A 23,327-nucleotide genomic window follows, 5' to 3' on the forward strand; every position below is an offset into this window, starting at 1 on the left:
TAAGAAGCACTGGGAGTAACCCAGGGTTTAATTTGTAATGACAGAGGTGCTGGGGCTCAAGTAATTTTTCTACATTCATAACTGATGCAGCACGCCCAGAGGTGCTGGGGCTAGGAACTGCCAAGTGTAGCAGTGCTGAGGCTCAGCACCTTTTAGCCTAAATTCAGTGGGGGCTGCCACAATTTATCTGTGGAGAATTAATCTGGCCCTCAGAGCTCTACTCTAATCTCCTCTACCTGAGATCTCTGGCTTGCTTCTCCGCTCCCATTGCTACAAACCAGGAGTAACTTCACCAAAATCAGTGGAAACTACTTTGGCTTAAAACCATTGTGACTGGAGCATCAGGCCCACTGGCCTCTGATACTGCACCTTTCTACAAGATGGGACAGGCAGGGAGGCCCTCATCCCCATAACCACAAGGAGGAAGATTCACAAGATTGTTTGGGTGGAGGGATGGGGCTTGGGGCACCCCCGCCACCAACCCAGACGCTCCTATCTAAGTTAGGGCCACGGGGACGGTTCTAGGGCTTGGACCAGATATTGCCCGGGCCACTCCTGGGTGGGCCCAATCCTGCCACCGCCCCTACCCCTGCGCCCAGCCAGCGGGGCCCAATCCTGCCACCGCCCCCCCCTTTCTGAGGGCCACACCCGGAGCAACCCCCGGTTCCCGCCGCGGGACTGAACCCGGCCCCGCCTCCTTCCCGCCCTGGGCCGGCTGCGGCGCGAGGTCCCGAGAGCCGGGCGCGCTGCCCGGGGAGGGGCAGGCGGCGCCACGGCCCCACTCGGAGGGAGGGGGGACGCGAGCCGGACAAAGAGCGGGAGCCGGGCGGGGCGCCGGGCCGCCGGGGGCGGGCGCGGGCGCGGGCGCGAGCAGGAAGCAAAGCGAAAGGAGCGGGGCAGGCTGCGTGCCGGGCGCTCCCAGGCTCGCGGGGTGCGGAGGGCGCCCCCTGTCCGGCCCGGCCCGGCCCGGCCCGGCCCGTGCTCGCCATGGCCATCGCCCACATCGCCACCGAGTACGTCTTCTCCGACTTCCTGCTGAAGGAGCCCTCCGAGCCCAAGTACAAGGGGCTGCGGCTGGAGCTGGCGCTGGACAAGCTGGTCACCTGCATCGCCGTGGGGCTGCCCCTGCTGCTCATCTCGCTGGCCTTCGCGCAGGAGATCTCCATAGGTAACCGCGCCCCCGGCCGGGCCGGCCCCGCAGTCTGGCGCCCGGCCAGCGTCCCGGCAGGCCGGCGGCGCTCGCAGCCCCGCCGCGGCTTCCCGACCCGCGCACGCCTCGGCCCCGCGGAGCCTCTGGGCTCCAGCCGCGCGGGCGGAGCCCCGCTGCGTTGGGAAGGCTGCGGGGGCTTGCTTGGCCCTTCGGAAACCTCGTGTGTGTGTGTGTGTGTGTGTGTGTGTGTGTTGACAGCTCTGGGTTGTGCTGGGTCTGATGGTCCTGCTGACCTGGGATTCAGCACCAAGCCGCTGGCCTTTCTCCCGGTCTGCAGCAGATTTGGTTTTATCTCCGTATTAGGAACCCCTCAGTGGGTTTTAGGGAATAATGCTATTCAGTCAGTTCGTCTTTCCTGGCGTACTGCACGCGCTGGTGATGCCTCACCCACAATAATTAAGAATCGAGTTTATTTCATTCAAATTGTATCCAGCGCCAGACATTCGCTGGTCAGAGGTCAGAGTAAACACGTGCTGTATAAAATTAAAGTACCCTTCCTAAGGAAATAACCGGGGGGAGAGAGAAACTAAAACATCTCTCAGAGTAACAGCCGTGTTAGTCTGTATTCGTAAAAAGAAAAAAGAAAAGGAGTACTTGTGGCACCTTAGAGACTAACCAGTTTATTTGAGCATGAGCTTTCGTGAGCTACAGCTCACTTCATCGGATGCATAGCATATTGTGGAAACTGCAGAAGACATTATATACACACAGAGACCATGAAACAAAACTTCCTCCCACCCCACTGTCCTGCTCGTAACAGCTTATCTAAAGTGATCATCAAGGAGGGCCATTTCCAGCACAAATCCAGGTTTTCTCACCCTCCCCCCCCCCCAGACACACATACAAACTCACTCTCCTGCTGGTAATAGCCCATCCCTCTTTGAAACCTCTCTTTAAAATGCGCATGATAATCAAGGTGGGTCATTTCCAGCACTAATCCAGGTTTTCTCACCACCACCACCACCCCCCACACACACCCCCCTCCAAAAACCCCACACACAAACTCACTCTCCTGCTGGCAATAGCTCATCTTACAATGTGCACAGCAATAATCCAAGTTTAACCAGAATGTCTTGGGGGGGGGGTTGTAGGAAAAAAACAAGGGGAGATAGGCTACCTTGCATAATGACTTAGCCACTCCCAGTCTCACCTGCGGAAGTGAAGAAACAGATTGATAGAGCCAGAAGAGTTCCCAGAAGTCACCTACTACAGGACAGGCCTAACAAAGAAAATAACAGAACGCCACTAGCCGTCACCTTCAGCCCCCAACTAAAACCCCTCCAACGCATTATTAAGGATCTACAACCTATCCTGAAGGATGACCCAACACTCTCACAAATCTTGGGAGAAAGGCCAGTCCTTGCCTACAGACAGCCCCCCAACCTGAAGCGAATACTCACCAACAACCACATACCACACAACAGAACCACTAACCCAGGAACCTATCCTTGCAACAAAGCCCGTTGCCAACTGTGCCCACATATCTATTCAGGGAACACCATCACAGGGCCTAACAACATCAGCCACACTATCAGAGGCTCGTTCACCTGCACATCCACCAATGTGATATATGCCATCATGTGCCAGCAATGCCCCTCTGCCATGTACATTGGTCAAACTGGACAGTCTCTACGTAAAAGAATAAATGGACACAAATCAGATGTTAAGAATTATAACATTCATAAACCAGTCGGAGAACACTTCAATCTCTCTGGTCACGCAATCACAGACATGAGGGTCGCTATCTTAAAGCAAAAAAACTTCAAATCCAGACTCCAGCGAGAAACTGCTGAATTGGAATTCATTTGCAAATTGGATACTATTAATTTGGGCTTGAATAGAGACTGGGAGTGGCTAAGTCATTATGCAAGGTAGCCTATCTCCCCTTGTTTTTTTCCTACAAACCCCCCCCCCCCAAGACGTTCTGGTTAAACTTGGATTATTGCTGTGCACATTGTAAGATGAGCTATTGCCAGCAGGAGAGTGAGTTTGTGTGTGGGGTTTTTGGAGGGCGGTGTGTGTGTGGGGGGGTGGTGGTGGTGAGAAAACCTGGATTAGTGCTGGAAATGACCCACCTTGATTATCATGCGCATTATAAAGAGAGGTTTCAAAGAGGGATGGGCTATTACCAGCAGGAGAGTGAGTTTGTATGTGTGTCTGTGGGGGGGGGGGGAAGGGTGAGAAAACCTGGATTTGTGCTGGAAATGGCCCTCCTTGATGATCACTTTAGATAAGCTGTTACGAGCAGGACAGTGGGGTGGGAGGAAGTTTTGTTTCATGGTCTCTGTGTGTATGTAATGTCTTCTGCAGTTTCCACAATATGCTATGCATCCGATGAAGTGAGCTGTAGCTCACGAAAGCTCATGCTCAAATAAACTGGTTAGTCTCTAAGGTGCCACAAGTACTCCTTTTCTTTTTTCTTAAAACATCTCTGTATCACAATAGGAAATTGAGCGGTTTCTTTGTTACTGACTGCACCGAGAGGTGAGACTCTTCAGGGAGCATGGGAGAGGAATGTCTCTGAATAATTAAAACTAATAGTTTGGCTTTGATGTAAATAGGTGTGGATGACTACAAGTGCACTGCACTTCAGCCTTCAGAAAATGCTGATAGAAATGTCATTTTTAAGGAACATGGTGAAATTTTTGGTTTGTCAGCCTTTGTATTGTTCCATCAAAATACTTCCTAGACTGATAAGTTTTTGTCACTCAGAAAGGCTAAAGGTTACATATGGTTACAAAAGGGAAGCAGTAAGTGATTTTGACAAAGATTTGGGGGTTGTGGTGGATAATCAGCTGAACATGTGATGGTGTGACCAAAAGAGCTAATGCAATTCTGGGATACCTAAATAGGGGAAGCTCAAGCAGGAGTAGAAAGGTTATTTTATCTCTGTATTTGGCGCTGGTGCAACCACTGCTGGAATACTGTGTCCAGTTTGCACAATTTAAGAAGGATATTGATAAATTGGCGAGTGTTCAGAGAAGAGTCACAAGACTGATTAAAGGATTATAAAACATGCCTTATAGGGGTAGACTCCAGGACCTCAATCTATTTAGCTTAACAAAAAGAAGGTTAAGAAGTGACTTGGTTATAGATTGTAAGTATCTACATGGGGAACAAATAGTTAATAATGGGCACTTTAATCTAGCAGAGAAAGGTAGAGCATGATCCAAGGGCTGGAAGTTGAAGCTAGACAAATTCAGACTGGATATAAGGCATACCTTTTAATGGTCAGAGTAATTAACCATTGGAACAGTATACTAACGGTTGTGGTGGATTCTCCATTACTGACAATTTTTAAATCAAGATTAGATGTTCTATGTCTGTGCTATACAGGAGGTGAGACCAGGTGATTACAGGGTCCCTTCTGGCTTTATAATCTCTGAACTAGGTACATCAATTCACATGAAAAATTCTCATTGAATTCAATAGGCATTCCATGCATATAATGACGCCTGGAGATGGCCCACAATTTACACACTGACAGAGGCAGACATGGGGCTTTATTACACTGCTGAAGAAAGATTATCTAATATTTGTGCATATCTCAGACACTTGAATGTGTGCCTATGTCTGATTCATTAAATGACAATCTAGATAGGTTGTAATCTCTGCTCCTTTGTTTTCTTTCTGTTTAATTCAAATATAACACTTTATTGTGCTCACTCTTGGAAAAAATATTGTAAATTAGATTTACAGCCTTATTAATGTTCCCTGTTGGACTTTGGTAAACTGTCGTGGGTATTCTTATGACCTTCATTACTATGGTATCTGTGCACCTCACAATCATAGAATCATAGAACTGGAAGGGACCTCAAGAGGTCATCTAGTCCAGTCCCCTGCACTCAAGGCAGGACTAAGTATTATCTATACCATCCCTGACAGGTATTTGTCCAACCTGCTCTTAAAAATCCCCAATGATGGAGATTCCACAGCATCCCTAGGCAATTTATTCCAGTGCTTAATCACTCTGACAGTTAGGAATTGGACACAGTATTCCAGCAGTGGTTGCACCAGTGCCAAATACAGAGATAAAATAACCTCTCTACTCCTAATGTCCAACCTAAACTGCCCTTGCTGCAATTTAAGCCCATTGCTTCTTGTCCTATCCTCAGAGGTTAAGAAAAACAATTCTTCTCCCTCCGCATTGTAACAGTGTTTTATGTACTTGAAAACTGTTATCATGTCCCCTCTCAGTCTTCCCTTCTTCAGACTAAACAAACCCAATTTTTTCAATCTTCCCTCATACGTCATGTTTTCTAGACCTTTAATCATTGTTGTTGCTCTTCTCTGGACTCTCTCCACAATCTTTAACATATTAATCCTCACAACTCCCCTCTGAGGCAGGGAAGTGCTAATATCCCTATTTTACAGATAGCCTCTCTGTGCATCAGTTCCCTAAGGCCCAGATCCTCAAAGGTATTTAGGCACTTAACTCCCATTAAAATCAATGGTAGTTAGGTGCTTATTTACCTTTGAGGATCTGGGCCTTAAGTGGCTTGACCAAGGTCTGTGATGGAAGAGAGAAGCTGGGTCTCCCAAGTCCTATGCTAGCACCTTAACCACTGGACCATCGTCTAGCACCTTAACCACTGGACCATCGTCTCTCTTTTATGTTTCATCCTAATCTGTGACTCTCCTTACTTTCATTGTCTGTCATTAATGTAATATTCTTCTAAACAAGATTTTAGTAGCGCAGTGCACTGAAATAACTGCCACCTCTTTTTTTAACAACACACTCTCCGCTATTGATTTCTACAGGCCCCATGTTACTCTTCTCATTGAATGAAATGTTCCTCAGATTGATGAAAGGGCAACAGATACTAATCTATTAATTTACAATACTTGGCTATGAAGGGCTATATTGTGCCTTTATAACTCAGTCTTGAGTAGATTCATAGAGCTGAAATACCCCGATGGGAGCTCAGCAAGGGATTTCACCATGGGGAGTCACAATCCATCCCTGAACTTCCAGATAAGCATGCTACCCCTAATCCTGTGCTTAGCCTGCTCTAGTCCTTCCTCCTTCTCCTCTTCCTTTGAGGAGATTTCTCTTCCTGGGGTGTGCACAGAGGGATCGGTCTCTGTGGTCCCTCAAATGCAGTGACTATGGCTGGCCATTGGCAGGGCTTCATTGGGGAAAGGTTTTGTGCCTCCACCAACCATCCCCCCACAAGGGCAAGTTGCAATCTGGTCTTAAGCAAAGCTGTTAATTGGACAAACTTGTGCTCAGTTACTGGTAATAGTTGAAGGCCTGATCCTGCAAATGCACATGTGAGTAACTTTACTTCTGTGAGTAGTCCCACTGAACGTCCTGGAGCCACTCACGGTACTAAGCACTCTGCCCCTAGGCTTTATTCACTATAATGTCGTAAGTGGGCCATAAGCCTGAGCCTTCCAGAAAGTCATTCTAGGCTTTAGTGGCGAAAGGACTAGCTATTCTATCTATTTTTAAAACTACAGGTCACCAAATGAAATTAATAGGCAGCAAGTTTAAAACAAACAAAAGGAAGTATTTCTTCACACAACGCACAGTCAGTCTGTAGAACTCTTTGCCAGAGGATGTTGTGAAGGTGAAGACTATAACAGGGTTCGAAAAAGAACTAGATCAGTTCATGGAGGATAGGGGGATGGCTCGGTCTGGCAGGGCTGGAGGCTCGGCCCAGCATCCCAGCTCACAGGGGCCAGTGGCTCGGACCGGTGCTTGGCAGGGCCAGGTTCTCGGCCCATCCCGGGGAGCAGTTTCACCCAGCGGCTCGAGGGTGCCAGCAGCTGCGGGGGAGGAGGGAGTGGCAGCTCGGCTCAGCGGGGGCGGCAGCATGGCTGGGGTGGGGCCCTCAGGGCTCCTCCTGTTACGGGGCGGGGGGCAGCCTCGGGCGGAAGGGGCATGGCCAGCGGGCTAGCCTCCCCAAAGCAGGGGTTCACCTGCTGCCCATGTGTAGCACCCATAGTGTAGCGATGACCTGGTGTCAGTGAACAAGTGTATTTAGTAAATTCAGGTCAAATTTCCCACTGAAGTCAGTATTTTCTGAAGAAATGGTATTATTTGAGAATATTAATCTGGCTCCTGCATTACAAAGGCAAAGTTTTCTGATTATCTCACAGATTTCCCAGAATTATGGAACCTGCATTCTTAGAAAATTTTATGTATTGTTTATTTGAAATTTGTAATGGACAGATCCATGTCAGAACAAGACAGCTCACAAACATGCTTCATGGGTCCATATTTTTGAACCTCCTTTTCAAGAATCTTTAAGTGATAATTTTCTGCTTCTTCATTCTTGCTATTTTAACAGCAGATTCTTTTAATTTCCAAGAAATGACTGAGGGGCTTTCCAAGTCCTAAGGATAACATTAACTTACAGTTTAAAAAGTATGTAGTTTTTGGTTTCAAAATGCGTGGCAGAGTGTGCTTAAGTATTATTATCCACCTCTGCAGATTAGGAAACTGCATCAGAAAAAAAGTTTATTCCAAAAGTGGCCTGTATCAGTGAGTGCCTCAGTTCTGGGTCCCCAGCTTTAGATTCCTTGAGCCTAAATTTCGGAAGTGTTGAGCAACCACAACTCAGTCTGTAATCACTGAGAGCCTGAATTAGATTTTGAATTCAGTGGAGAGCCTCTGCAGAAATTGAGGTATTGGGGGATGTACTCATGCTGCTCACGTGTGTTGCCTAGCAGGTGGACTGCCATACTCTGTTCCAGTTGCAGCTCTTCCAGTCTGTGTGGCTTCATTCCTAAGTATAATGAGTTGCAATAATCAAGAAGTCATGAACACATGAGTTAAAGTCACCATGACTAGGTCTGAGTCTGATAGGATGAGGCAAAGTTTTCTTACCAGTCACAGATTGAAGAGAGATGTACCTGTTCCTGATATCCATTTATTCATGCTTTTCCTGGTTTTAAACACTTTGAGTGACATACTGCTCCTCTCCTATTTCAAGGGGGGACCCCTTTCAGGAGATTGCATAGGGGTTAGGTATAGGTGGGGTGGGGTAGGATGGAGGATTTGCCACTACATAGATCCTCCTGCTCTTCCTCCAGCTCCTCTTCTCCTGTAGGAAGAACTTTAGGATGGTGGAGTCTACATCAGTCATTAAGCTCTGGAGTATTGGCTGCAGATTGATTTCCCCCCCCCCCCCCACCCCCGGTCTGCAATCTCTGGGGAAGAATTCCTTTTCTTCATTCCTTCCATGCAGAGAACCCCAGTGCACAAAACAGTTGCACAGGATGATTGCTGGAGAGAGTGGTCCCACAATGGCTGGTCCCACTGAAATCATGGTGATTGGGGGAGGTCCCAGGTGACTGGAAAAAGGCTAATATAGTGCCCACCTTTAAAAAACGGAAGGAGGAGGATCCAGGGAACTACAGGCCAGTCAGCCTCACCTCAGTCCCTGAAAAAATCATGGAGCAGGTCCTCAAGGAATCAATTCTGAAGCACTTAGAGGAGAGGAAAGTGATCAGGAAAAGTCAGCATGGATTCACCAAGGGCAAGAAAAAAAAATTGGGGATTGGTCCTGCTTTGAGCAGGGGGTTGGACTAGATGACCTCCTGAAGTCCCTTCCAACCCTGATATTCTATTCTACGATTCTAAGTCGTGCCCGACTAACCTAATTGCCTTCTATGATGAGACAACTGGCTCTGTGGATGAAGGAAAAGCAGTGGACATATTATTCCTTGACTTCAGCAAAGCTTTTGATACGGTCTCCCACAGTATTCTTGCCAGCAAGTAAAGAATTATGGGCTGGATGAATGGACTATAAGGTGGATAGAAGGCTGGCTAGATTGTCGGGCTCAACGGGTAGTGATCAATGGCTCCATGTCTAGTTGGCAGCCGGTGTCAAGCGGAGTGCCCAAAGGGTTGGTCCTGGGGCTGGTTTTGTTCAATATCTTCATTAATGATCTGGAGGATGACGTGGATTGCACCCTCAGCAAGTTTGCAGATGACACTAAACTGGGAGGAGTAGTAGATACACTGGAGGGTAGGGTTAGGATACAGAGGGACCAAGACAATTTAGAGGATTGGGCCAAAAGAAATCTGATGAGGTTCAACAAGGACAAGTGCAGTGTCTTGCACTTAGGATGGAAGAATCCCATGCACTTCTACAGACTAGGGACTGAGCAGCTAGGCAGCAGTTCTGTGGAAAAGGACGTAGGGGTTACAGTGGATGAGAAGCTGGATATGAGTCAAAAGTGTGCCCTTGTTGCCAAGAAGGCTAATGGCATTTTGGGCTGTATAAGTAGGAGCTTTGCCAGCGGATTGAGGTATGTGATCATTCCCCTCTATTCGGCATTGGTGAGGCCTCATGTGGAGTACTGTGTCCAGTTTTGGGCCCCACACTACAAGAAGGATGTGGAAAAATTGGAAAACGTCCAGCGGAGGGCAACAAAAATGATTAGGGGGCTGGAGCACATGACTTATGAGGAGAGGCTGAGGGAACTGGGATTATTTAGTCGGCGGAAGAGAAGAATGAGGGGGGATTTGATAGCTGCTTTCAACTACCTGAAAGGGAGTTCCATAGAGGATGGCTCTAGACTGTTCTCAGTGGTAGCAGATGACAGAACAAGGAGTAATGGTCTCAAGTTGTAGTGGGGGAGGTTTAGGTTGGATATTAGGAAAAACTTTTTCACTGTGAGAGTGGTGAAACACTGGAATGCGTTACCTAGGGAGGTGGTAGAATCTCCTTCCTTTGAGGTTTTTAAGGTCAGGCTTGACAAAGCCCTGGCTGGGATGATTTAGTTGGGGATTGGTCCTGCTTTGAGCAGAGGGTTGGACTAGATGACCTCCTGAGATCCCTTCCAACCTTGATATTCTATGATTCTATGAAATCAATGGCAAAACTCACATCTGCTTCAGTGGAAAAATGATTTGGCCCCAAGCACACAAATGTATATAAAATACATCCCTGAATGTGAAAATAATTTGAATAGATAATAATTGAAATTATAAAACTACACTGACAAAGCAAACATTAGCTTGATCACCAACATTCTATGCCCAGGTGATATTATTGATCCTTGGAATTCTAAGAATCCAAAGGAAACACGTGGCTTTTGATTCTCTGAATGGACGAATTCTGGTTTTAAATTAACTATTTTAGGGCTCTCTAATGTGGTGATACTGCATGGTATCATAACCTGTTGGTGTGTTAATATTGAACAGTTGTCACAAGTCTTATTGCTTAAATAACCAAATGTTACTTAATTGAATGATCTGAACTATTTTAATATTGAATTTCTCTAAAGGAACATAATTCTGTGAGCGCTCATATAGGAAAACTAGTACTGGATTCAAACGTTTCCTTGTGTGACTGTACTTGGATTGTTTAAAAATTAAATGCTGCCAAAATGGGAGACAATGGTTCGATCATATTTCAGCTCTGAAGAAGAGTAATAGAATATTTAAAATAGAAAGGATTAGCTAGCTGTGAAAGCAGTGCCAGTGATGAGTCTGAACATGAAAATAGCTGAACAGGAGGGTACAGGAATTGCTTCTCAAAGAAGTAGGAGTGTTCTGCAGACTGCATTCTAGGAATTGCCCTCCACACCGAGTGCCCTCACAGATTCCGTATCCTCAAAGCAGAAGACTCCCAGTCTGAAGGTGGCCAGCTGAGCTTTTGCTGAATGGTGCCTTCAGTAAATCAGCCCTGAACAGTGCTTTGGTCAGTGAGTTTTACATGGAATGCAGAGGAGAGAATGGTATGAGAACATCTCATCCCTGTGCTGATGCAGCTCTTCTGAGTAGTGAACTTGTCAAGTGAAAGACTCAGATGCATCCCATTCAAACTTTGTTGGGTGGACAGTGGAAAATGACCTCCCATCTACCCTTCACTCCAAGCTGGCCTGCAGCGATGTGAGTGGGAAGGAGAAAGGGTGCTGCTGCTAAGGGATAAGCTTAACCATTGCCCACCTTTTGCAGCTCTGCGTCTCAGTGGTGCTCAGTAGTTGGCCTCTGTGCTGATATAGAAAAGCCACTTCAGTAGTAACACCTGAAGATGGTAGGGGAAAGGAAAGGCAAGGCGGAGAGAGGACACTTACCACACACAAATGAATTTAAAGCCCAGCTGCTGATCCCCTGATGCCCTCATGGAGAGAAAGCGTTTCCCATGAGGTTATCCCTGTGAGCAGAATGTTTAAAATACAGTAATTAACCACGGATTTTTGTGGGAGTTGGTAAGTGGAAAGAATATAAGCAAAATAAGCAATAGGGTAGAGAGAGGAGGAAAAATTTCTACCTTGAGCTGTATACGCAGTGCTTGGGAGCTGAGGCTTTAAAGTTTCAGCCAGTGGTTGTATCTGGCTCATATAATACTAGTCACAATTAATATTGTGATCTTTATAATATAAAAGAAATATGTATAACAACAAATACCTCAGAAACCTTTTCTGGACACGCAGAAAGAGGCACATGAAAAGGTAGACAAAATAATGCAAATAACCCATATACGATCTTGCTGTAGATGTGGGTAAAACCCTGATTATATTTGCTTGGTAGCCACGATGGGAGCAAATGTACCTACCCACAGTCAAATCCACACACACACTCAGCTATCAAAACCAATAGAGTACAACACACTTAATTCCTTTCTCTCCTGTTTACGTTCTTGTACCATGCCCATCACTATGATGAGTGCTAAATTGTGTTGCTCTTATAGGGCCAGATTGTTCCTTGCCCCTAGGGCTGGACAAGGATTTGGGGCGTGTAGGTGAATGTGAATGAAGCCTTGTCTCACATTGTACCCTTCAGAGGGACCAGATACCGGTCACTGTGCTCAGGGTGTAACGCTCTCCAAGAGGCAGGCAGATGGCAGAGCTGATCCTGCATGTGGTGAGGGAATGAATGGCACAGTGTGTACCCTGCAAGAAGGTGTAGCAGTGGCTGCTATGACCCATGAGTCTCTGATGTCCCTGGAGGCACTGTGCCAGAATAAATGCCTTCAGGTTCTCTTGGTAGGGCAGTGTGCTTCTTCACCCTTCCCATTGCAGAACTATTTCTTTAAGCATAATCTAGCCCATGGTGTCTAAATATGCCCCTGTTTTTTTATCCAAGTTATTCACACTTCTAAACAAAGATATGACTCAAGCCCTAGAGAAGGGGGAAAAGCATTTCTAGGACCAACCCATTAGACATGCACTAAGAAACAATTCGGTCTCTGGACTTGGTTAGGCTGTTTTTCCTACAGTCACACACATCTGGTGTCTTAGCAAACAAGGAGGCCATTAATGAAGCCACAGCTTTGTCTTGTTAAAATCGATCTTGTGATTTCTGAGAAGGCCAGAGGCTGTAATTAAATTTGACATCAGTGGGCTAATGTGCCTGTACTAATGCAGTTGCCTACTGTGAATGCTGAAAAAGCACTGTAAACGCTCCTAGTAAATCTGACTTTCACAATACATGTGTTCATGGATATGGTTGGCATATCTTACAGGCAGTACAGTGGGGCCAGTGTATTCTGAAAAAGAATGCCCTAGACTTTTACACTGTGAGAAAACAAAGAAGAATTACTGACTGGTCTGTGTCTTTAGGAATATGAACAGCATCATGATGATTTATCTGTCTAGAGCAGGTGTGGGCAAACTATGGCCCGGGGGTTGCATCCGGCCCTTCGGACCTTTTAATCCGGCCCTCGAGCTCCCGCCGGGGAGCAGGTTCCAGGGCTTGCCCCGCTCCACATGTGCTGTGGCTCCTGGAAGAAGTAGCATGTCCCCCTTCTCGCTCCTATGTGTAGGGGTAGCCATGGGATTCCGCACCCCGCCCCCACGGCTCCCCATTGGCCGGCAACCATGGCCAATGGGAGCTGCAGGGGCGGTGCCTGCAGACGGGAGAGCGTGCAGAACCGACATGCCTCTGCGTAGGAGCCAGAGGGGGGACATGCCGCTGCTTCCGGGAGCTGCTTGAGGGAAGTGCTGACCGCAGCCTGCACCCCTGACCCCCTCCAGTGCCCCAATCCCCTGCCCCAGCCCTGATCACCCTCCCGCCCTCCAAACCCCTCGGTCCTACCCTACTGCACCCTCGAGCCCGCACCCCCAGCCAGTGCCCTCACCCCCCAATTCGCACCCCTACCCCAGACCAGAGCTCCCTCCCACTCCCTGCTCATTTCTGGCCCCACCCTAGAGCCCGGTACCTCCAGCCGGAGCCTCCAACACCCCAACCCCCAATTTCGTGAGTATTCATGGCCCGTCATACAATTTCCATACCCAGATGTGGCCCTCGGGCCAAAAAGTTTGCCCACCCCTGGTCTAGAGAAACATTTTAGACTGGAGCATAAGCTTTCGTGAATAAATTGGTTAGTCTCTAAGGTGCCACAAGTACTCCTTTTCTTTTTGCGACTACAGACTAACATGGCTGTTACTCTGAAACCTGTCATTTTAGACTGGAGCTGTTGTAACAGTTGATATTCCAGCCATTTCAAGATTTTCTTTTTACTTATCTGAACTATAAAATCAAAGTTTTGCAGTGAAATTCAGTCTTCACTCACCATGGAGGAATGACCAGAGAAACATGACTATTGGGGCAGGTTTTTCAAAGAATTAAGAGGAGGAATTTTTAACTTTTCCCATTTTTAGCCATTCAGTAACACTTCTTGGTTATGATAAAACTTGATAAATACTTAGTTTTAATGATTGTATTGAATTTTGATAGTCGTAGAACAGTAGCATCTCATAAATATCATCATCCAGGCAGACCCCAAAGAGACATAGCCTCCTTGTAGATTGAGTACCACCCAGCTGATATTTAGCTGGATCTTTAAGACAGTTCTTTAGCTGAAACAACGAGGAGTCCTTGTGGCACCTTAGAGACTAACAAATTTATTTGGGCATAAGCTTTTGTGGGCTAGAATCCACTTCTTCAGATACATGGATTGGAAAATACAGGAGCAGATATAAATACATGAAAGGATGGGAGTTGCCTTACCAAGTGTAAGGTCTGGAAAAATAACTTTTGAAGTGGTAATGAGAGTGGCCCATTTCAGACAGTTGACAAGAAGGTGTGAGTAACAGTAGGGGGAAATTAGGTTTAGATTTTGTAATGACCCAACCACTCCCAGTAGAATGTGCTGTGTTGAGCAGTAAAACAATTTTTTTAAAAGATCTACTTAGACTTTAAAGCCAAATTTTGTCTTTGGAAGCACATTTGCAGCTCCCACTCACCTTGTGTGAACTCTTGGCCCCATTACATTCAGTAGGGCTGGGATTTCACACTTTACACGGAACCTTGCCTGTGCTTCTGAAGGCAGAGTTTTAAACACTTAATGGATGGGAATGCCATTAATTTGGAAAATACTTATCTATTCTCCGTTTGACTAAATGCAGCCCACTGGTTGGAGAAATGCTTAAATACTCAGCTTTTTCCATTACAGCGTAATCCCCTTCCATAACAATGTGTGTCTAAAATGAGATAATCGTGGAGAGTGAGGTGTAAGCGACAATCCATTTATCACCTAACTCCTCTCCCACATTTGCATCTCTACACTTGTTCCCCTTTGCATGACACATCTAATTTAAGATTCTCATCCTTGCCTTTATGGCTCTGCACTGCTCTCGCTTCATATAAAGTCCTCTCTCTGCTCTGCCATCAAAACCAGCTTGAATGCCCTATTTGTTTCCTGTTCCCATACCAGTTTACATGTCTTTTTCCATGCTTCCCTTGTACATTGAATGACCTTTTTATCCTAGTTCTTGAATATACCAACTTCTTCCAATAAGAAGTGGGTCCATAGTAAGAACTCTCTGCCCCAAAACTTCCCACTCATCAGGGTTTCTCAGTGCATCCTGTTTGACTTATGTTGTAATATCTTTGGTGCAGGGAATGTCTTTTATATTGTGTTTTGTACAGTGCCTAGCATTGCATATCATAGCATATCAGCATTTTTCAAAAGTAATTATTGTAGTGTTTAATTCTTGCTGGATGTTTTCAGAATCAAATATCTTGGTAGCTGCAGTTTGCACTGCATTTGCCTAACACACTGTTGGCACTATAAAAGTAATAAGAATAATTTGCATAGATTTAGATGAAAATGTCATCTTTTATCTCAGTAATAGCTGCCTGTCTGAAAGTGTTTAAAAGGAAAGCAATTTGATTACAGTAGCACCTCAGAATTAGGAACACCAGAGTTACAAACTGACTGGTCAACCACACACCTCATTTGGAACCGGAAGTACACAATCAGGCAGCAGCGGAGACAAAAAAAAAAAAAAAGCAAATACAGTGCAGTTCTAAAAAAATAAAGGGAAAGTTTAAAAATAAAAAAAGATTTGACAAGGTAAGGAAACTGATTCTGTGCTTATTTCATTTAAATTAATCTGGTTAAAAGCAGCATTATTCTTCTGCATAGTAAAATTTCAAAGCTGTGTTAAATCAATGTTCAGTTGTAACCTTTTGAAAGAACAACTGTAACATTTTTTTTCAGAGTTACGAACATTTCAGAGTTACGAAAAGCCTTCATTCCCAAGGTGTTCGTAACTCTGAGGTTCTATTATACTTACTCTGGGGGGCTCAATCTTGCCAGGAGCAGAACTAGAACTAGAAGAAATATTTTAGTATGTGATTAAATATCAGCTTTCAAAAGTGCTCATAACCTGAAATTCTGGTCTATTTAGATGGCTAAATGCCCCAATTCTTGAAAATCTAAGCCTCTGTGTCCAAATTTTTCCATGTATAAAATGAGAACAATAGTATTTATCTCACAGGATTTAACTAATGTTTGGAAATACACGCTGTTTACTTTTATCCTGAAGAATCAAAGTCAAGATCATTTTTACAGACTGTATATAGGAGTCACACTCCCATCCCTGAAATGCAGCCTTCTCTTGTTCTGCACCAGCAAAACTGTTGAATCGCTCATATGAATTCTTACAGCAGCTTGGATTTTCACTGGGACTCTGGGAGCGGAATAAGTTTTTGTGCCTGCAGATTCCTTTCCAGTATTAGGGCCATGATTTGTGAAATCTGACTAAATCCCGCTCCCCTTTGAAATCAGTGGCAAAACTCACATTAACCTCAAGGAGAATAGGAGGAGACCCAAACTTATGGTTTGTATTGCAGCAGTGCCTAGAAATTAGGGATGTAAATACCATTTAAAAAGTTAACCATTTAAACGATTCAAAAATATTTAGTTTAAGCAGTTAACAAATTAAGCGGCTGGGGCAGGCCAGGGTCATGGTGAGCCTGCTCCGGGTGGTGCAGCTGTGGCCGCTCTGGCTGGCGTAGGGCTGCTGTGGTTGGCCAGCCTACCAGCTGGTGCGGACCCACTGGGGTCCAGGGTTTAACGGTTAAGGTGGGTTAACCAGTAAGACTCATGCTTACCAGTTAACTCGTTAACATTTTACTTCCGTATTAGAAACCCCAGTCAAGATCAGGGTCCTGTTGTGCTAGGCACTGTATACAAACGTAGTCAGACAGATTCTGCCATATGTAAATAGAGGTACAGAGAGGTAAAGTGGCTTGCCCAAAGTCAGACAGTAGATTGGTGGCAGAGCTGGTAATAGAGGCCAGGGGAAGAGATCCTCACTGATGCTCCAGGCTCTTTACACTGGGTAAAAAGGCTGGAGCAGCATATAGGCGCCCTAAAAGCCTTGGTTCCAGCAGTGAGAGGATTGCCCTAGAGCAGTTACTGAAGCAGACTGCTGTAAGGCTGCTTTCTGAGCAGGATCCCTTTACGAGGTCTGGTGTAGGGAGTGGGCAGAGGATGGGAGGGGCATGTTGAGACTGGGGCCTCAGGATTGTGTAAATTTCAGGCAGGAGTGCAGCCCTGAGACTTAGACTTTCATTATGTACCATAATGTAGATTTGTACTATGTACCTGAGTTGCATGCCTTTAGGTAATTTCCTGCGTCCGTGAATTTGCTGATAATTTCAGTATGGTTATGAAGATAATTTTTATCACGTTTGTCCTCTCACATTCTAGTCTGTATTTAGTTGTAATGGATAGCATGCTGCAGCTGTCTTATGCAGTCTTTCTTTAGGATAGCCTTGTAAATGAGGGGGCTTTTTCATTGCCTTTTGCTTTGTTGTTGAGGAAAATGCTGTTGTATAATAAAAATTAATTAAGTTTTCTCTCTACCTTCTCTGTGTTAAAAGTAGTGCAAATATAATTTTGTTGATGTCAGTACATAACTTTTCTTCTAAATTAGGCAAAGTGTGCTGTGATTGCAGCTTAGTATAATAAACATGATAGTTTTGCAGTTACCTCATCTTCCTCCTGCACCTTTATTTGTTGTATCTATCTGCAGTCCCTCATCATGTGCTAACATTGTTAATTTTGGGGGACACTGGCTTTTTAAAAAAATTCCATGTGTGTGCAGCACCTTCCTCAACGGGGCCTTGATCATTTATTGAGGATTTTAGGTGCTACCCAATATAAATAATAAAAATAATTTATTAATGGTTTTAGCTTTCCTCCCCAAGATACCTTTACATTAAAAATGTTTTTGCCTGTATTGATTTAATAGGTGTTAATCCTTTGCAAAAAGTGAATTGAAAACACTGAAAATAAACATGCCGTAGAACGTTGCTAATCTGCCCACTTCATGCCCAAAAATGCAATCTCATCTGAAATGATGACTCCTATCAATAAGAATCCATAACTTTTACAAAAAATGCTACAGTATGCTTATGTATCAATTAAGAATAGTAAACATGGCAAGCGACCAGCTTGGCTTAATGGTGAAATCCTAGCGGATCTTAAACATAAAAAAGAAGCTTACAAGAAGTGGAAGGTTGGACATATGACCAGGGAAGAGTATAAAAATATTGCTCGGGCATGTAGGAAAGATATAAGGAGGGCCAAATCGCACCTGGAGCTGCAGCTAGCAAGAGATGTCAAGAGTAACAAGAAGGGTTTCTTCAGGTATGTTGGCAACAAGAAGAAAGCCAAGGAAAGTGTGGGCCCCTTACTGAATGAGGGAGGCAACCTAGTGACAGAGGATGTGGAAAAAGCTAATGTACTCAATGCTTTTTTTGCCTCTGTTTTCACTAACAAGGTCAGCTCCCAGACTGCTGCGCTGGGCATCACAGAATGGGGAAGAGATGGCCAGCCCTCTGTGGAGATAGAGGTGGTTAGGGACTATTTAGAAAAGCTGGACGTGCACAAGTCCATGGGGCCGGACGAGTTACATCCGAGAGTGCTGAAGGAATTGGCGGCTGTGATTGCAGAGCCCTTGGCCATTATCTTTGAAAACTCGTGGCGAACGGGGGAAGTCCCGGATGACTGGAAAAAGGCTAATGTAGTGCCAATCTTTAAAAAAGGGAAGAAGGAGGATCCTGGGAACTACAGGCCAGTCAGCCTCACCTCAGTCCCTGGAAAAATCATGGAGCATGTCCTCAAAGAATCAATCCTGAAGCACTTACATGAGAGGAAAGTGATCAGGAACAGTCAGCATGGATTCACCAAGGGAAGGTCATGCCTGACTAATCTAATCGCCTTTTATGATGAGATTACTGGTTCTGTGGATGAAGGGAAAGCAGTGGATGTATTGTTTCTTGACTTTAGCAAAGCTTTTGACACGGTCTCCCACAGTATTCTTGTCAGCAAGTTAAGGAAGTATGGGCTAGATGAATGCACTATAAGGTGGGTAGAAAGCTGGCTAGATTGTCGGGCTCAACGGGTAGTGATCAATGGCTCCATGTCTAGTTGGCAGCCGGTGTCAAGTGGAGTGCCCCAGGGGTCGGTCCTGGGGCCGGTTTTGTTCAATATCTTCATAAATGATCTGGAGGATGGTGTGGATTGCACTCTCAGCAAATTTGCAGATGATACTAAACTGGGAGGAGTGGTAGATACGCTGGAGGGGAGGGATAGGATACAGAAGGACCTAGACAAATTGGAGGATTGGGCCAAAAGAAATCTGATGAGGTTCAATAAGGATAAGTGCAGGGTCCTGCACTTAGGATGGAAGAATCCAATGCACCGCTACAGACTAGGGACCGAATGGCTAGGCAGCAGTTCTGCAGAAAAGGACCTAGGGGTGACAGTGGACGAGAAGCTGGATATGAGTCAACAGTGTGCCCTTGTTGCCAAGAAGGCCAATGGCATTTTGGGATGTATAAGTAGGGGCATAGCGAGCAGATCGAGGGACGTGATCGTTCCCCTCTATTCGACACTGGTGAGGCCTCATCTGGAGTACTGTGTCCAGTTTTGGGCCCCACACTACAAGAAGGATGTGGATAAATTGGAGAGAGTCCAGCGAAGGGCAACAAAAATGATTAGGGGTCTAGAGCACATGACTTATGAAGAGAGGCTGAGGGAGCTGGGATTGTTTAGTCTGCAGAAGAGAAGAATGAGGGGGGATTTGATAGCTGCTTTCAACTACCTGAAAGGGGGTTCCAAAGAGGATGGCTCTAGACTGTTCTCAATGGTAGCAGATGACAGAACGAGGAGTAATGGTCTCAAGTTGCAATGGGGGAGGTTTAGATTGGATATTAGGAAAAACTTTTTCACTAAGAGGGTGGTGAAACACTGGAATGCGTTACCTAGGGAGGTGGTAGAATCTCCTTCCTTAGAGGTTTTTAAGGTCAGGCTTGACAAAGCCCTGGCTGGGATGATTTAACTGGGAATTGGTCCTGCTTCGAGCAGGGGGTTGGACTAGATGACCTTCTGGGGTCCCTTCCAACCCTGATATTCTATGATTCTATGATTCTAAGTCCTCATCCCGCAAGGTCCTGAGTGCCCTCAGCTTCCACTGATGTCTCTGTCTTCATACTTCTCTGTGACAGTATCTGGTGCACTGCTGAAACTAGATAAATACAAAGGACCTTCATTATACCATTGAGATCAGTGGAATTACACTGGCATAAAACTGGTGTAACAATGTGGAAAATTTGCATTAACATGTTATGAAGTATTATCAGTCACTAAAATTAAACCATAAATAAATGGGAAAATACATTTTCTGATCCATATATTTTTTTCTTTGTTTTCTTATTATGGCCTGATTCTGCAAAATGTTGAACTCACTTAACTCTCCTTGACTGTAGTGGGAATCGAAATAGCTAGCACCTCGTAGGAGGCACACAGCACTTTCCCTTCTTCACTAATTCACAAAAACGTAGTCATTTGCAATGGGTCTCCCATTGATTAATTCAAATTAATGAGGTTCTACTTGCATCTGAATTACGTTCAATTACTCTCATTGATGACACTGGCATTACAAAGGCAAACATGGCTCAGCACAATTCTAGTTATTCACCTCTTGAATGTTTGAAAGGGTCATATTCTGCTGTTATTTCACACACAGAAACCCCCATTGACAGCAGCTAGAGTCTTGCTAAATAATGAGGGCAGAACATAAAGCTCATTTGTTCTGCTGGATATCCAGACGATGAAGGGCACACAAATTGCCGCACTGGCCTGCACTGTATTTCTGGGCCCTCCACTGATAGCGGGGAAAATGCCTGTAAAGTACAAGCCACCCTGGAGTTTTGGTAGGGCATAACTGTTGAGGGTTGTGCCAACTCTGTTAAATCCATTTAAGTTTTCTGTAAATCTGATAAATGTGTTACTGATTTCATGAGGGAGCCTTGTGACTCGTCAGAGCATGTTGTCATGTCACTGCAGTCTTATAAATAATGAGAACAGTGACTCACAATTAAGCTTTTTGTTCATATTGTGCTTGGAGCCCCTAACTATCTTTGGTTCACAAGGTGGCATAGTTATAGTTTTAATGAATTTCGTTCTTGTTATAAAAGGGGCTCTTCTTCTTTTGTAAGAACTGCATTGGCATGTGGATACAAAGTCCAGGAAGTAATCTTGCAAATATTTTGTTGATTTTTTTTAAGGAAATGCAGGGGCCTCATCAGCACTAATTTGGGAGGGGTGGGTAATATACCAACAGAAATAATGGCAGTGATTCCATTTTTAAAATAGTCTATGCAGCTTTCAAAGATTAACTTATTCTGCCTCATTTTTACAAGTCAGTCAACTTAATTTTAAAAAAAGTTTCTCCTTAAAAAGTGCATAAATGAGCAAGCCAAAATAAGAAAAATGTACAAAAGTATAGATGGTGAACAAATAGTAGGTCCACTTGGCAAAACCTGCCGTGAATTCATAGCTCCTGTACAGTGCACCTGTTTTCCCATCCAGCTTATTTCCTGTGGTGGTGTTCCCTTCAATAGAGCTGTGGAATGCTTCTGTGTGCAGGAGGCTATGAAAGGCTCAGTCCTGCAGAAGCCATCCTCCCAGACTTACTAGAAGTCATTCTCCAATATGTATAATTTTAGATGATTTAGCCAGAGTTATCTTAGAATCTGGGGAGGCCCAATACTACTATTTTCTAATAGGGCACAGGAAATTATTTTTCCTTTTTGGAAAATTGTGCAAAAATAAGCAAACTAATGTCCTCATCCTGTTCTGGCTTTATATTAAGAGTGTCAGCAATGTGGCTCACCAAATAATCCCATCCTTATGAGGTACAACCCGCTGTGGGAAAGTTTCGTGAGTCATTAGAGCTGGACCAAGTCTGAATTTGGCCCTACGGCTCTGGGTCTGGCTACATTCAAGCTGGGAGGTGCGATTGCCTGTGTTAGCTCTGACTGAGCTAACGACTAAAATTAGAAGTCTGCTACTGTGGCACAGGTAGCAGGAGGGTCTAGCCTTTGTGAGCCTGTCCAAGACCCTAGGAACATACTGAGGTGGCTAACCCGAACTTCTGCTGCCCATGCCTCCATAGCTACACTTCTAACTTGAGGTGTTAACTCAATCAGAGCGAGCATGTGTGTGTATGCCTGAGCTAGGAATCACGCCTCCCACTCGACTGTAGGCGTACCCGTAGTCCTTGCAGACTGCACCTGTTACCTCCCATGCAGCGGGATATGTTGTAACCTGCAGTAGAGCTTGGATTTCATTGATGCGCAAACTGAGGGCTAGTCTACACAACCGTGCTACGTCGGCACAGCTGCGTTGGTGCAGCTGCGCCACTGTAGCGTGTCTGGGGAAGACATGCTGTGCCAACACGAGAGCACTCTTCCATCAGCATAATTACCCCACCGCAGCAAGAGGCGGAAGCTACGTCAGCAGAAGAGCGTCTCCCGCCGACATAGCATAGGTTGATGTAACTTGCCTTGCTCAGAGGGATGGCTTATTCACACCCTTGAGTGACGTGAGTTACATTGACCTAAGCTGTAGTGTAGACGAGCCCCGAATGAGGTGGGCAATGGTGGCATGCTTGAGTACAGCACCGAGGCTCATGATTAGGCTGGTGGAGAAAGATAGTATATCATTCAGAAAAGTCCAGAGGACCAATATTGTCACCCCGGAAGGTGAAATGGGAACAGTTAGATTAAATAGCTAATTGGAGAATCCTGATTTATTTTTTCTTACATAATGGATTTAATATTGGAAAAAACTGAAATGTTAATTAGCTGTTCTTTTTAAATTTTGACTTTTGATACATTTTGCTTTGCGTTTTAGGTACCCAGATAAGCTGTTTTCCTCCCAGCTCATTCTCCTGGCGCCAGGCTGCGTATGTGGATTCCTACTGCTGGGCAGCTGTGCAGCAAAAGCAGTTATCACAGAGCGATTCAGGACACATTCCACTGTGGCTTCATAAAGTATGTACCGATATATTTTCTTCTTGAAAACTGGGTCCAATGCAGAAGCCTGTATTTCCCTTTCCCTTCTCCCCATCCCCAACTTCTCTTGTTGACTCAAAACCATTTATTATAGCACTTGTCAATTTATTTTTAGAGCGTATATTTACTTTCACTGGTATCCAAATATGGCATTGTTGGAAAAAGTATTAGCTTTAAAAAAACCCTCCTGCCTTGCCATACCCAGTAAATGTTGCCAGTTATCTGATTTACAAGTAATGGCAACATTAAAGTGTTATCCTCTGAAACACATCTAAGTAAACATACTCCACATATTTCTCCCCAGTGTAAATTCCGAGACATGTCTGCTGATTTTAATGACTCCTTTTTGCTCCTATTAGCACTGTACAGTCCACAAAGCTATAAGAAAGTGAGTTGGATTCTGTTTCATCTCATGACATTAACTAAGGGACAGATTTTGCCACCGTTACTCAAGTAGCATAGTAAGTAGAATAGTATCTTACTCTATCAGTGCTCCCACAGGCTTCAGTAGGACTCTTCCTGGAGACCTGCTGAAGTCCATGAGACCATTTAGCA

The 23,327-nt window shown here is 45.0% G+C and overlaps 1 protein-coding gene across 1 annotated transcript in view; it reads left to right on the plus strand.

The window, feature by feature from the left end:
• Positions 1 to 939: 939 nt before the first annotated feature.
• PANX1 (pannexin 1) overlaps positions 940 to 23,327 on the plus strand; it is a 45,904-nt gene continuing 23,516 nt past the window's right edge. The window contains exons 1-2 of the mRNA XM_074956721.1: positions 940 to 1,168; positions 22,612 to 22,751. Coding sequence (XP_074812822.1) covers positions 988 to 1,168; positions 22,612 to 22,751 — 321 coding nt within the window. The 5' untranslated portion in view covers positions 940 to 987. The remainder of the gene's footprint in view (positions 1,169 to 22,611; positions 22,752 to 23,327) is intronic.

The sequence above is a fragment of the Natator depressus genome, chromosome 1, assembly GCF_965152275.1.
Source record: "Natator depressus isolate rNatDep1 chromosome 1, rNatDep2.hap1, whole genome shotgun sequence".
Classification (NCBI taxonomy): Eukaryota; Metazoa; Chordata; order Testudines; family Cheloniidae; genus Natator; species Natator depressus.